This window comes from Monoraphidium neglectum (assembly GCF_000611645.1).
Source record: "Monoraphidium neglectum strain SAG 48.87 unplaced genomic scaffold scaffold00947, whole genome shotgun sequence".
Lineage (NCBI taxonomy): Eukaryota > Viridiplantae > Chlorophyta > Chlorophyceae > Sphaeropleales > Selenastraceae > Monoraphidium > Monoraphidium neglectum.
The window spans coordinates 4,611-19,154 of NW_014012681.1; the positions used below are offsets into that span (position 1 = coordinate 4,611).

The 14,544-nt window shown below is 63.8% G+C and overlaps 4 protein-coding genes across 4 annotated transcripts in view; 2 read left to right on the top strand and 2 right to left on the bottom strand.

Annotated features, from left to right (window-relative positions):
• MNEG_6031 (chaperonin) overlaps positions 1–962 on the bottom strand; it is a gene marked incomplete at both ends in the record, with an annotated part of 3,011 nt that extends 2,049 nt beyond the window's left edge. Inside the window, 3 exons of the mRNA XM_014045493.1 lie at positions 292–368; positions 591–696; positions 852–962. Of these exons, the coding sequence (XP_013900947.1) occupies positions 292–368; positions 591–696; positions 852–962 (294 nt within the window). The remainder of the gene's footprint in view (positions 1–291; positions 369–590; positions 697–851) is intronic.
• Positions 963–2,581: 1,619 nt separating this feature from the next.
• On the bottom strand, positions 2,582–4,518 carry MNEG_6032 (TATA-box-binding protein; the record flags this gene model as incomplete). The annotated part of the gene is made up of 4 exons (XM_014045494.1): positions 2,582–3,247; positions 3,510–3,647; positions 3,850–3,972; positions 4,246–4,518. The coding sequence occupies 4 exons, from the start codon at positions 4,516–4,518 to the stop codon at positions 2,582–2,584; spliced, it is 1,200 nt and encodes a 399-aa protein (XP_013900948.1).
• Positions 4,519–9,225: 4,707 nt separating this feature from the next.
• MNEG_6033 (hypothetical protein) lies at positions 9,226–10,140 on the top strand (the record flags this gene model as incomplete). The annotated part of the gene is made up of 1 exon (XM_014045495.1): positions 9,226–10,140. One exon carries the CDS (start codon positions 9,226–9,228, stop codon positions 10,138–10,140), a length of 915 nt encoding a protein of 304 aa, XP_013900949.1.
• A 2,202-nt stretch (positions 10,141–12,342) lies between these two features.
• On the top strand, positions 12,343–13,907 carry MNEG_6034 (hypothetical protein; the record flags this gene model as incomplete). The annotated part of the gene is made up of 4 exons (XM_014045496.1): positions 12,343–12,471; positions 12,646–12,918; positions 13,132–13,393; positions 13,648–13,907. 4 exons carry the CDS (start codon positions 12,343–12,345, stop codon positions 13,905–13,907), a joined length of 924 nt encoding a protein of 307 aa, XP_013900950.1.
• Between the last annotated feature and the right edge of the window lie 637 nt (positions 13,908–14,544).

The window sequence follows — 14,544 nt, forward strand, 5'->3', positions numbered from 1 at the left end:
GGGCACGAGCGAGCTCGTTGAGGGCGTACACCGTTGCGGGGCCGCTGGATGGTTCGCCACCTGTTTTGGTGGAGGGTGAAGGTCCCGCATTGACCCAACCACGCCAGCTCCACATTTCGGCGCCACACAGGCGCAGCACGCGTCGCCCCCGCCACGCCTCAAGTCAAGGCGTGCAGCAGAGGGCGACCCTACGCCACCATGCAAGTACACACAATGCCGCCACTGCCCTGGACGCCATGCGTTCCTGTCGCAACCCCATTTGTCCCCCTCGCCCTGAAGACAGCTGCGCACCGTCTGGCCCTTCTGGAGGTAGAACGGCCGCACGCTGCCATCGCCAAGGCGGCCGTCACCCAGCGACACGATATCGCCTGCAGAGCGCGGGGCGGACACCCGTCACGGCTGGGACCCGGACAGCAGGGCCTTGCAAGGTTGTCGCGCCTTTTTTTGTAAAGGGTGCCAATGGCAGCGGGCCAAGGCAGTAACCAGCCGTGCGCGGCCCTGCCCAGTCTTCTCAACACGCTCGACATTCTCACAATCACCGAAGTGACACTCAACACACACATATACACCGCCTACAGAACAGGGCCCACCTGACGTGGGTCGCTTCTGCGCCGATATCGGGAGCAGGATGCCACCGCGGGTCTTCTCTTCCTGCTGCCCCACTTTGACCAGGACGCGCTCCCCCTTGGGGATGATCTGCATGCGCCGCCGCACGCCGCGGGGACGGGCCATTTGCCACAGGCCAATGCAGGCAGAAGATAAACGTACGTCATATCCCGGATAAGCATCCAATACCATAAAAGAGCGCCACAAGCCGACGCGCCTCCACTACGATCGCTCTGGAAGCCCACCTGCTTGAAGCCGGTGGGGATTTCCAGGGCCTCGGCGCGAACCACCACAAATCTGCGGCGGTTCACTGCATGTGAGCAGCTGAACGGGCTGCGGGCCAGCACGGTCTGCATGTTGAGCTGCTGCAATGAGTCGAGTAAGGCACACGGCAGGTGCAAATATAGGTATCGGACGACAATTATCGTGCCTGATTGCCTAACGCACAGCAGCACGTGCAATATGCATCAAGCCCGCTATGCATGGGTCGGCTTCCAGACAAGTCCTCCGCTCTGTCTGGGGCGTCGCCGCCGCTGCACAATGGATGTGTCAGCCTCCGTCAACTGTGTGCTGCTTGCCATTACACATAGACCTCCCGATTTTGCCACTTCGGCAACACTGCACACCACATACACTAGATGAGTAAACAGCAGGTAAGAAGCAAGTCAGAAGATAGTGCCGGTAGCCAATCCATTCACCCCTGTGGGGTTGTCATGGTCGACTGTAACACGCCATGCCGCGGTTACAGCGTCCCTTGAGCTTCATGCTGCCTACCAATGCTAGAAATATGCAGCAGTGGGTGAGCGCCGCAGCAGCAGGCGTCACTCTGCCACATGCAGAAAAGCTGTGTGGTGGTGATAGCGCGTTCATTGAGGCCCAAACACCAATGCAATTGACTGGGCTTCAAAATGTGAGAGCAATTGGATCTGGAACAGCTGAGTTGCAGCCTGAAGTTGGGTGCGGGGCAGCTACAGCGATGAGGTGATGGTGCGACCGCGCCTGAGGTGCCGGACCAAGGCATTCTTTGCCTGTTGTGGAGGAGCGGCCCCTGCAAGCTGCAGCAAACTTGAAGCTGAGAGATCTGTGAGGCACCTGACATGGCTTCAGTGTCAGCTGAGGGGTAGGCATCCATGGCAAATGTAGGGCTGCTGCGGTGACGATGTGGGGGGGCGCTTTGTAGCCCTATTTGAGCTCCCTATGTGAGCAACAAATACGCGACATTGAACCCCACTCCCGTCCTGGCCACTCCTGCATCAAAAAAGGCCAACGCAAGGTTGCAATGCGCCCGCGCCCCTGCTGCAGCACTGCTCTTTGTGGAGCAGGACGTCACCCCACAAGCAGTGGTTGGCGCGGTCGGCGGATCCACGTGCGGCCCTGGTGGTTTTGGTGTCATGCAGTGGTGGCAGGCTGCATTGATAGCACATCCTCCTGGCTGCATTAGGCGCGCAAGACAAGGTGTGCATGCACGTCCGCAAAAAAAGACACTGCACAGGCTCTTTGTATCCCTCGCCCCCAGCTTGTGCCTTGTGCCTCTGTGCATCGAGCCTCCCTCCCATCCGTCCCTGCGTACCCTCAACCGCATCTGCAGCTGCGTGTTACATGTTCGCAGCAACACCGCAGACACGGGGCCAAGGTGAAAAAATAGTGCGCCGCCTAGCAACACGGGTATGCGCGGCGGTGTGCAGACTGTAAAGAAGCAAGTGCCAAGCGCTGCCGCACTGAGAACGGACAATTGACTGCTGCATCACGCACAGGTGGTGGTTACCCAGGATGCCGCACACATCACCACAAACTGGGGCGAGGACACGAGGCGATGGCAACAGGCCTGACGCGCAATATACGAACGGGACGACGCGCCAAACGGCCTGCTGCGTGGTAGGCGAAGTAAGCCTGTCTCAACGTGGTGTGCCCCGACAAGGGTACACCCCAATGGCGACGCAATGGCGCCGCGACTGAGGGCCCCAACGCAGCGTGCCTACTGCGGCGGCAGCCGACTGGGCAGCACCGGCGCCTTCGGCGCTGCCAGTGACGGCAGCGTGGGAAGCGCCGTGGGCGCCTGGTACGCCGGGGTCGCCGGCGGCACATAGGCAGGCGTGGCAGGCGGGGGCTGGTACGCGGGGGTGGAGGGCGGCATGTAAGCGGGCGTCGCTGGCGGCACATGCGAGGGGGTGGCGGGCGGCACGCCGTGCTCGCCGCCCCCGGCTGCACCGGATGAAGGGCCTGCAGCGGCTGCCGCTGCTGCTGCCGGGGGAGCAGGCCCGCCAGGCGCGCGCCGCGCTGGTGGCATCATGCCTGCAGCTGGCGGTGGCATGGCACCCCTGCCGCTGGAGCCTGCGCCCCCACCGCCTCCGCCCGCCGCGCCGCTGCCGCTGCCACTGGGCCCCGCGCCCGTGCCGCCAGCGGCGCCGGGCGGGGCTGGCAGCGCTGCCGCGTTCCCGGGCGCCGCTAGCTGCTGCATGCCCTCTGTTGGGCCCTTCTTCTTGAACTCCTGAAGCGTGGCGTATATGTTTTCAAAGGCGGTGTAGATGTCGTCGCGCTTCTTGGCGCCGGTCAGCACCACCTTGCCGCTGACGAATATGAGCAGCACGATCTTGGGCTGCTTCATGCGGTATATCAGGCCCGGGAACAGCTCCGGCTCGTACTGCAACGCATGGAGGAGAGCGGAGGGGATGAGGTACATGCCGCAGGGCAAGGAGGGCAGGCGAGGGCAGACGCAGGCGCGCAAACGTCCCCACAGAACATGGCTGCAGACCAGCGCAGGCCGGCGTACGCCTTCGCTCAAGGCAGCACCATAACGCCCATGTGCGCAGCCGCGGCAGTGCCACCTGCAGCCTTGCACGTCCCCACCCCTGCGCCCCAACCCCTCGGCCCCAGCCCCCTGCGCGCCGCCCTGTGCGGCGCACCGTGGCGAAGTAGGCGTGTGAGTACTGCAGGCCCTCCAGGCGGATGGGGAACTTGACGTCGCAGGAGGCCACGACGTTCTGGATGGTGAACTCCTTGAACTCCGCCTCAAAGCCCAGGCGCTGGATGATGCGGCAGTACTGCGCGCAAGGGCAACAAGGACGAGCACGGCGGCGCTCGGGAACGGCTGCGCGGGCGCGGCTCAGAGTGACGTGTGCACGCGTCAGGGGGAAGGGGGCGCCTGCTTGCATGCGACGCCGAGATTTCGACGCACCACCACTGCTGGCAGGTCGCTACATTGATGCACCAACCCCACTTCCCGTGCCCGTCTGCACGACGCACTTTTTTAGCCGCAAGCTTGGACTCCTGCTCGCTCTTGGCGCCGGTGCACACCATCTTCCCAGACCCAAAGATGAGAGCTGTCGTCTTGGGTTCCCGAATGCGCATGATCACCGCCGCAAACCGCTGCGGGCGCGTGGGGTGTGCAAATCGGGGCAGCTTGCGCGGTGAGCAGCAGGCAGCTGCTGGGATCAGGCCATTGCTCCTGGTTCAGCGGAAGACATTCCCCCGAACACGCGAGCACCCAAAACATGAAGCCTCAGTGAAAAAGGCCGTGCGCGGGGCGCACGAGCGCCGGAGAAAGGCACCGCTTGTGCTGCCCAGAGCTTGAACATGCCGCACGCTGAAAGCACGCTGCAGCGCTGCGGGTCGCCGCGCTGCCCCGGCCCCAGCAGGCACCTTGGGGTTGTACTCAGCGTTGCGCGCGTGCAGCGCGATCTCTTTCAGGTCCAGCTTACACCCGAGGTTGACTGTTGCGACGACATTCTGCAGCACCGGCACGATACCCGAGGGGTGCTTCGTGCGATCGACCTCCGGCTCTGCTGCACCCGCGCCACCGGCAGCAATGTCTGCAGCGCCGCTGGCCAGCGCAAGAGCAACGTCGTCGCCAGTGTTAACGGCGTTGGTGAGGTTGACAAGCGCCGCCACGCTGTCCCCGGAGGCACCTGCCATGGCTGCTGCTGCCCCCGGTGAGGAGGGTCTGGATCAAGCGCGGCGGTGCGCGCCTGCGGCAGGCGGCGTTGCGCAACCTGAGCGCCTGCTGCTTGGCCGCAGCACATGGCAGGGCAGGCACGACTTCCAATAGGTCAGAAAAATATCCATACCGTGCTGGTGGGTCTGAACCCACATGCAGTGAACTACAGACGCCCCCCCGCCAAAGCAGAGCGGCCGGTGTAAGGGGGGTTGTTGCACCTGATGCGGGCCTCGCAGTACAAAACGGATACTAATCAACTAGATGAAAGCTTTGGTGGGCGAGCAAGGCACGAGGAGGGATGTGGGCACGAGCAGGGAGGAAGGATCCGCAAAAGGAGCGAATGAAGTGAACAAAGGTTGATATGGTGTATCTCTTGAAAGATGAACATAAAGGAATGTGCAGCTAGCCATGCGTTTTTCCCTACGCTGTCCTCTCGCACTCCCGCCCTCTTGAGTCACGCGGCGCTTCTCGACCCCAAATGCGCTCACACAGCACATACCGCATGCACCAGACCGCGATGCAAATGAATCAAGCATGCCTGATGCGGTATGGTTGTGATGCAACTTGCAAGCACCCTGCAACAACTGCCATTGCACATCAGTGTCGCACTGCGCGGACCAGAGTTCTCCCAGTCAGATCTCCACTTCCGCAGCTGTCTGATATGCTCTGTTTGATTCCCACCGCCCTGCATTGGCCCCCCTTGTTGAATTTAGTAACACACGCATGTGCTAGATACCATGACAAATTTTGCACTTGTGAAGCTTCCTGTATACACTTCGCACCACCACGATCTGCAGTGCTGCGGAGTGCGGCACTTCTATGGTCGATGCCCGCTTTATGAGTGAATTAAGATGCCAAGGTGCTCCCTTCGTTGCGATTTTGAACCCCCACTTGATTTTTGAATGAAAGTAGAGCTTGAGTTTTTGAATGAATGGCAGCCTCGCAAAGCCAAAATTCCCCAGACACAGGGAACTTGCCTGATCAGCCAACAGCTACACTACAACACCCCCTGCTCAAGTCACTCGCAACCAGCCTGACATGAGCTCACTCTTGTGCATGCGCCTCTCATAGTGTACATTGCCCACGCATTCGTCCTCTGTAAAGTCATGCACGGCATCACATCACATGATATCAAATTGCTTCACAATTCGCCAGCGGCAAGGGAAATAACCCCTCAGCAGGAAGGGCGAAGACCTTGGCGTCTACCAGAGGATGCCTCAGCTAGAATAGGAGGAGGAGGAAGCGGGGGCAGTCAGGTTCGGAACTTGCAGGGGCACACTCCAGGTGAACGGGGACAACGATCCCTATGGTAGAACAGTCCTGCATCACAACAGTCAAACATGACATGCTTGCACACGAGGTTGCCGCAACCGTGAGGCGGTCCAACACGCAGATGAGCGCGTTGAACCACTTTTCAGTGGGGGAATTTCAAAGCCTGGCCTAACACCAAGCAAACTATCAAACGCTTTTCCCTTGAGGGGCCAAGGAGAACACCCCCTGCATGCCAGAGCGCAAATTTACAAGCAGCTTCACAGCAGGCCAAAGGCTTGTAGCACCCGCAAAAACGCGACAGTCAAACGCAGGTCAAATAATGCCACAAGCAGGGGTCACTCCGTGATTTCCCAGCTTCACACCATACACTGGCCTGGCACACCATAAGACTAGATATCAGTGGGACGGTGCCCACGCCGAGACCTACACTGCGCTTCCAGCAGCTGCACTTCAATATGCTGTGAGACCGCCGAAACAGCACAGCCTCGTATGAGACCTACACGTGTGCGGAGCCCGGGAGACGACGGAGGGGACGCTGACTCCCCGCACAATATTCCTTGCACGCATGGCTATTGTCATTGTCTTTAAATATACAGGCCGCCAAAAACAATTGCGTCCAATCCACAGGGGCCTCGCGTACTTGCACTACCAAGCAGACCGAGTGAGGGAATCAGACAACATAGCAGACCAAGCAGAGAAGGCAGCTAGCCACGGCCGGCAAGGCCTTCGCCACGAACGCAGTGGCGCTGTGCTGTTGTGGCTTTTAGGCCCGGGCGCTGTGAGGGTCGCAGCGCCGGGGCCAAAGCAGCTCAATCAGCTGGGCAAGGCAGGGTAGTGATGGCGGGCTAAGCATGCTGTGCCTCTGCGTATGCCAATGCTGAAAGCATTCCAGTATTCATCTCTGCACCTATCGCCGACCAACAACACCGCCAGCCTCAGGCTGCCTGCGTGCGCAACCCCATGGAATCCGTGCTGCAAACATCATAATAGTACAGCGTGTAGTTGCAACCCCGCCAACACCGCTCACGGCCTGCTGTTCAGCTCCCGCCGCCGACCTCCTTGAACTGCAGTAGCACGCTATGTTGCCCGCAGCACTTGTCCCGCTACTTGCTGCCCAGCACCGATACATGCGCCGCCGCCCGTGCTGCAATTCACTTGGTCTTGATCACTTGCACTGTCCAGGAAGTGAACTGGCCTGCCGTGCGTGTGCATTACGCTGCTAGGACAGCTGCCGGACTACGGTCGCTCGATACTGATCATGACACCTCAATTGTATCTGCAGCAGAAAGCGGCGGCTGCTGTGCATGGATGTGCTGGGCCACTGCCATCTCAGCCCTTCTTTTTCCTGCAGCTCCTTGTGCAGCCGCCACATCCGCGCGGCTCCACCTCCGCCACCACAAGGTCGCTGCGCTCAAGAGCGCCGAAGAGCAGTCATGCGAAGCTGTGTATGCATTACACAGCGCGGCTATGAAGCACCTTGTGTACAAATCACTCCCATGGCTCCGAGCGCAATGAGTTCTATTGATACTTTATAATACGATCCCGTCGCAAACATTCAGATGCTTGTATTTGAGATAGCGGCGGTGAACTGCATGAACGGGGTTAGTCAGCCAGGTCAATCTTGCAAATGATCGTCAATGCTGACGCTGACTCCCCAATATGGCGATGCCAGGAGCGCAGTGGACTTTCTAGGCGGTGTCAAAAGTTAGGCGTTAGGGGCGTAGTATGACCGCCCTTGATGTGTGGCTTCTGGCTAGGCTTGCAGTCAGACGAGCGCTTTCAGTGTCAAGGCAGAAGTTGTGCCATGCGAAGCGTGGGACTTGTTGTCCGTCAGTCCCTGTCTGTGGCAGAAGCCAACTTCTTTTACACACATATTACATCGTCTTTAGCATGCAGACAGGCCCGCCAACACTAATCGAGATTGCTCAGCGCTCCTTGTTGAACGCTTTGTGCGGGGGAGCCGTGCCGCCAAACTTGCAGCTTGGGGTGCTGCCTGAGCACATCTGCGTTCAACTCTTGCAAGGTGAGGAGGTGGTGCGAGCGGGGAGGATGGCGGTGGGTCCCAGGCAGTCCCGGTCCGCTTCAAGAAGCAAACACAAAGGCTGTCATACGGTGTTTTGACTCATGTGTTGTGTGGCTCCGTCCGCGGCAGGTGTTCTGCGCGAAGGTCGCTTGAATCCGCGCCTCTGCTCGGTGTTCGTGGCCACTGGCCACGACCTGGTCCTGCAGCAGATTCAGGTGGGCTTCCTAGCGAGGCTGTACGGCTGCAGACGCCGCCTGAGCAGCTTTGGTCGCGCGTGGGTCCGCAAGGCGTACCCGCAAGGCGCAGGTTGCGGAGGGGGCTGTTCCTGAGTCGCCACCGTATGCCGCGCTCGGTTTTGCCTGACATGTGTGCAGGCCCTCAATATACGGGAGCCGCCGCCCCTGATCCCGGACACTCGCAACCCGTGGCTTGGGGACGAGAGCCGCCGCTGGTGATGCATCTGTGAGCTGTCGACAGGCCCTCACTGTGCCACACTGGCATCAGGTGGCCCGCGCGCGGGCCGGGTCCCCAGCATTGGTGGACCCGACGGCTGCGACGCCAGTGGCAGGGCGATGCTGGCTGTTTGCGCTTCAGCGGTCGTTGCGGCAGCGCCGCGTGGCGCTGAGCCGCGGGTGGGTGTGACCCCTGGGTCTGTCAGAGTTGCCGCGGACGTGAAGGCGCCCTGGCGAGAACCCGGCTGCCAGGAGCAGGCACATGGCGGAGCCAGCCCCAGCCCCAGCAGTCCCGTCCCCAGCAGCCCCAGCCCCAGCAGTGCCACCCCCAGCTCGGGCAGCCCCCGCAGCGGCAGCCTCAGCAGCGCCAACCTCATCAGCAGCGAGGCGGGGGGCAGCACCAGCGCGCCACCCGCGGGTGCAGCGCGCACACAGAGCGCCGCTGCGTATTCTGCCTCAAGCTATTGGGACGGCCGCTATGCCCAGCGCGCGACGCACTTTGACTGGTTCTTCTCCCACAGCGCGCTGCGGCCGCTGCTGCGCCACGCCATGGCGTTGCCTGCGCTGCCGGCGCTGCATGTGGGCTGCGGCAACAGCGACCTGAGCATCGGCATTGGCGAAGACGGCACGCCCGTGAGCCCGCCCGACCCAAGGCTTGCTTTTGGGGTGGCAGGCAGGGGCAGCGCTAGCTCGTCCTGTCCGAGGCGTCATTGTGCGGCATGCGCTGTGCGTCAGGGTTGTCCCGGGCTGCGGGTGTTGTGAGCGCAGCGGCTGCTTACCCGCCGCCATCCCTTCCCTACCCACCAAACTCCGGCCTGCAGGTCATCAACACAGACATTTCCCCCGTGGTCATCGCCCAGATGCGTGCAGATGCAGCGACTTGGCCTGACAGCCCCGCGCGCCGCAACTGCAGCTGGCAGGTCGCCGACTGCCGCGCGATGCCGCAATTCGCCGACGACGCGTTTGGCACGGTGGTGGACAAGGGCACGCTGGACGCCGTGCTGTGCAGCGGCACCGGGCTCGGCGACGTGCGGTGCTATGTGTCAGAGACGCACCGCGTGCTGTCGCCGGGTGGCGTGTTCCTGCTCATCAGCCTTGGCCAGCCAGAGACACGCCTCAGTGTCCTCCGCGCGCAGCCGCGCAAACGGCGGCCCTCTAGCGCGGACGGCGCGGTCGCGCCGCCGCCGGTCGGCGCTGCTGCCTTAGGACTGCCTCAGGTGCCGCCGCCGTCGACGCTGTCTGCCCGGCTTGCCGCGCGTGTCGCGGCCGCCGCAGAGACGGCCGCCGCGTCGCCGGCTGCACTCGCCAACTGCGCTGGCGCCGGGCGTCGTGAGGTGCGGTGGGCGCGTGTGTCGGTCTACCTGCTGCCCAAGCCCAGCCTGTACCTGCGGAGCGAGGCGGCCCTGCTCGGGCGCCAGCTGCCCGGCCTGGCGGCAGGGGGCGCGCCGCCGCTGCCCGTTGGCAAGGACGAGCCCAGTGCCTGGCTGGGGCCCTACGAGGTGGGCCCCGAGCTGCAGGAGGCTCTGGCCGCGCCGGGCCTCGACCCCCGCGACTACTTTTATGCCTACGCCTGCGTCAAGGCTGGCGCGGGCTGCGCACGCCGCTCGTCCAGCCAGGGCCTCGCAACAGAGCAGGGCCCGGTGGCAGGCGCCGCTGCGCTCGTCGCTGCGGCGTGCACGGGCGCGGCGGCCCCGGACCTGCCGCCGGTGCAGCGCGCGGCGTCCATCGCGGCGGCGCTGTGCCACTCGGCGTCGTTCACCGAGTCTGGCGCTGGCGGCGGCGCGAGTGGCTCCAGGCTCAATGCGCAGCCGCGGCCTGCTGCGGACGCGGCCGAGGTTCTAAGGCTTGCGTGATGTCGCTCGCCCCCTTGCCCATGCCGTTGGGTTGCTTGTCAGGCGCCCCCGATGTGGCAAAGTGGCCCCCACGCATGGGTGCTTGCGTGCCCACAGGCTGAGGCGAGCTCGGCTGTGCCACGTGTGCTTTGGTGATTTGGAGATAAGAATGGGGGGCAACAATGACGTCGGGAAGCAAGCAAGTGGACGAAGCATATGGCCATGACCCGTCAACCCGCTTTCTGCCTGTTTTGGCCTTGGAGTTTGGCCCCACCTGGGCTTGATGCAGGGTTTCTGTGCGCAATCCATATGTGTGCTTGGGCAGCCGGTGTTGTATGCCCCCTCAATCAGGGCCACAGACGAACCTGTGGACGCTGCACACCGCCAAGCCAACCCTTGCTCACGAGTGTCTGCGTGGGTCGCCTCATAACAGGACATTGCGCAACGTGGCGACCGCGGTGAACGCGGCCGTCATGCATGCTGCTTCGTGCATCCTGCTTGATGCACTGAGTATCGGAGAGCGTCTTTGCTAGGCATGTTCACATGTGCTGCCCCTTTTTGCGCCCAGCGTGCGCATGGCAGGCAGAGCCCCCACCCTTTGAAGCAGCTTTGGTGTTGTTCCTGGCGCTGCATATGCACACAAAGCCGTCAGCCTGCCGCAGGACGTCTACCCTGCATGTGCCCCAGCACAGCGGTCGGACGTTTATCTGGCGCCCTGCACGCCCCGTACTGTAGACCACATTGGTTGCCGCGCAAGTGTTTTCCGCCTGGTTTGGGCGTGGAGTCGCACAGGTGGACGCTTCGTCGCCTCAGATTTGCAAATCGATCAAGCATTCGGCTACTTGCTTGGGCGCCCTAGCGCCCGTGCGAGCTGCCATGCTGGGACAGCAAGGGTGCGCAGTGGCGCAACGGCGCGCGCACGATGGAATGGTGCGTGATCGACTTAGTCCCTTGTTTTCAACGGCACTCGGCGTGTTGCTGTGGCTCTTATGGGGACGCTCTTGCCGGCACGATGCAACTTCCGGGACCCTGAATGCTCGTGTCCAGATCAACCCGGTGCGCCATACGCAGGCGCATTTAGTGCATCTCTACACTGCGGGTGTGTGTGCGCCTCTGCCAGTCCCTGCTGGCTTCACAGGCACCCTGGCGGTCTGGCCCCTGCGTGATGGCCCCGCCTTTTCAATTTGACATCAGAACTGCACCGCTGCGGCCGTCGCAGCGGGCGGCGGCGGCACGAGCACGAGTCCCCAGCTCGGCTTGGCGCGCGCCTGCCCGTGCACGCGTCATGTGTTCTTGTGTCACCCCACCAGAGGCCGCGGCCCTTGCTGCTCCGCTGACTTGGTCTGCCCCTGCGCGCCCCCGTCGTGCTCAAGCGCGCCTGGCCGTGGTGTGCCCCTCTTCCTCGTGTTTGGTCCACTAATCCACACGTGATTGGCACTCTTTCACAGGTTGGCCATTGCGTCATCACACCCCCACCACCTTTTTTGATCCGAGTTTGTTCCAACAACGCAGTCTCGATGCCCTGCCTTGCCGGTGCTCACGCCCTCGAGCCATGTGCTGTTGAGCAGTAGAGACTGTCAGCAGGCTGGGCTTTCTTGGTGTCTGTTTCCCTGTTCCTTGCTTTTTTTTGGGGCTGCCTTGGGGCATTACACACATGTAAAACGCATTGTGTTATGTATCATACAACCCATAGTGTGAGGAATGCAGGTTTGGTGAGCAGTTGTTGGCGAGTGGCTGACCAATACCTGCAGCCACCCTGAATCTTCTAGTTCACGGGTTCTTCTGGATGCAAGCGCAGATCACTTGGATAAAGAAAGAGGCGCAACAAAACACGACAGGACTCAAGACGCAGGCGCAAAGTGGATCGGCCCAGGATGTGTATGGTCATGTGGCAAAATGCGACGCTTTTGGACGGCAGCTACATCACCGGCAGCTGGAGCCGCCCCTGATGGGCCCTCCCGCTGGCACGCGCAGAAACGGCATCATGCCTTACTGACGGACCGCGCAGGGACCGCGCAATATGTATCTACCGGGCGTTTGAAGAGTCGGGACACGATTCAACACGTCTGTTGTAACTTCAAGCTGATACAGTATGTTTTTGAGACCAGCCTGAACGACGTCAACCCGTCCTACGATATCAATGTATTTGTTTTGAAGCAACGTGACGCCCACTTTGGGATTTGAGATCTCCCGCCACTTTGGTGGCGATCTAGTCCCAAAGCGATGGAGGAGCCTCAGCAGGACGATTTGTTGGAGCTGGAGGAGACTCTCGAATTGCAGGAGCTGGTTGCACGCGTGCTGGCCAGCAGGGGTCGCGATGCGGCAGCCGTTCTGCCGCGCTACAAGCAGATTGTGAGCACGCCGCTGTTTGCGCACCTGTGAGGGCCCCAAGCCTCTGGGCTGCTGATGTATGAGCTCAAACGTTTGAAATTGATGGTAGCACGCGCAATACCCCTGCACACACCCCAGGCCCGCTTGTGGCCTGCGAGCGGCGCGTGACGACCGGTTCTGTGCTGCTGCCCGCAGATGATCAAGTACCAAGAGCAGCCGCAGCTGCTTGACGGCTGCCTGGAGGGTGTCGTGCAGCCGCTTGCAGCCCTCCTGCGCGATCACGCCGCCGCAGCGGCACCACCGCCCGGCGCTGGCGGCGCGCATCCCGGCACTCGGGCGGCCGCGGCGGAGGTGGGGGCGGTGTGCGGCGTCTGCCGGCTGCTGCACGTGTTGGTGACGGTGCGCGGCCACAAGACTGTGGTGCGCTTCTTCCCGCACGAGGCGGCAGACCTGGAGCGCGTGCTGCAGGTGAGAGCAGCGGGGCCAGTGGCCGCAGCGAGTGGCCCCTGCGCGGCAGGGCCGACGCATGGGGCAGCTGTGCGGACTGCCGCCGGCTCCGGGCCGGGCAGACCGCGGCGCGGCGCCGCTGCTGGTGCCGCCCGGAATGTTCCCGGCCGCGCAACCTCAGGGTGAACTTGGCTGCCGTACAACGCCTCCCACGCCACGCCGCCCGGCGCGCAGGTGCTGCTGGCGGTGCGCGCGGGCGCCGAGAGCGCCGGGCAGGGCGACGCCGCCGCCGCCTCCTCGGGCGCCCACGACGACGCGGCGCTGGCAGCGTGGGAGGCGCAGGGCGTGCTGCTGCTGTGGCTGTCCATCTTGGTGCTGACGCCCTTTGACCTGCGCACCGTGGACAGCTCGGTCGGTGCCGCCGCGCCCGCGGGGGGCGTCACGCCGCTGGCGGCGCGCATCGTGGAGCTGTGCCAGGGCTACCTGGACCACCCGGGTGCGCCGGGGGCGCCCAGGCAGCACGGCCAGTGGGGGCGTGCCTGAAAGCAGGCAGCGACGAATGACACGGGGGCCTGCTTTGCTTGGGACCCGGCCGCCCTGCCCGCCTCCCCTCTCCCGCCCCCCAAACCCGCCATGCCCGGCCCCGAAGCCCGCCTTACAGCAGCGCCGCGCGACAGAAGGGTGACCCGCGCGGTCGGGGCCCCTTCCCCTCACCCCCTGCCCCCCTCCTCCTCTCCCTCACCCGCCCAGGCGCTGCTCGTGAGATGGCGGCGCTGCTGCTGGCGCGCCTGCTGACGCGGCCCGACATGAGGCCGGCCCTGGAGGGCTTCCTAGGCTGGCAGGCCGCCACGCTCGCGGCCGCACACCCCGCCAAGCTCCAGTTCCTGCTGCCCGGCGTGCTGCAGGCGCGCGCTCAGGGGCGCGTGCGGGCCGCCCTCCACGCAGGATGGGGTGCGGCACTCGCCTGGCACCGCTGCTGCGGCTGTGGCGCGGCGGACGTGTTTGAGTGACACCTTGGCGTCTCGCCCTGGAGCGGGAGCCGGCAACACGCCACCCGTTGCCTGCTGTGCGCGATCTGAATCGCCGCGGATGCTTCCTGCTCGCCATGCCCGCAGACCCTGGCGCTGGCGTTCAAACTGGGCCGCCGCCCCGTCCTGCTCCTGCACGCTCCGCGCGTGTGGGCCCAGCTGGGGGCGCTGTGGGACGAGGCGGAGGCGGCCGGCGGCCGCGGCGGCGCGCCCGCCAGCGCGGCGGCCGCGTGCCTGGGCGGGAGCAGCCTCGCGCGCCGCCTTGCGGCCAAGCTGGCCCAGAGGCTGGGGCTGGCCCTGCTCGCGCCGCGGCCCGCGCCCTGGCGGTACGTGCGGCAGCAGCGCGCGACCCTGCTCGGCGGCGGCGGCGGCGGCGCGAGCGCGGCGGGTGCGGCGGTTGCGGCGGTCGCATCCGCTGCTGGCGCCGCTGACGAGGCGGGCGAGGACTGCGCCGTGGCCTGTGAGGTGGAGGAGGTGCTGGGCTGCCTGCTGGCCGCGCTGCGCGACCGCGACACGGGGGTGCGGTGGTGCGCGGCCAAGGGCGCCGCGCGGCTGGCGGGGCGGCTGCCTGCGGACCTGGGCGCTGACGTGGTGGACGGCGTTATGGGCCTGTCGGGCC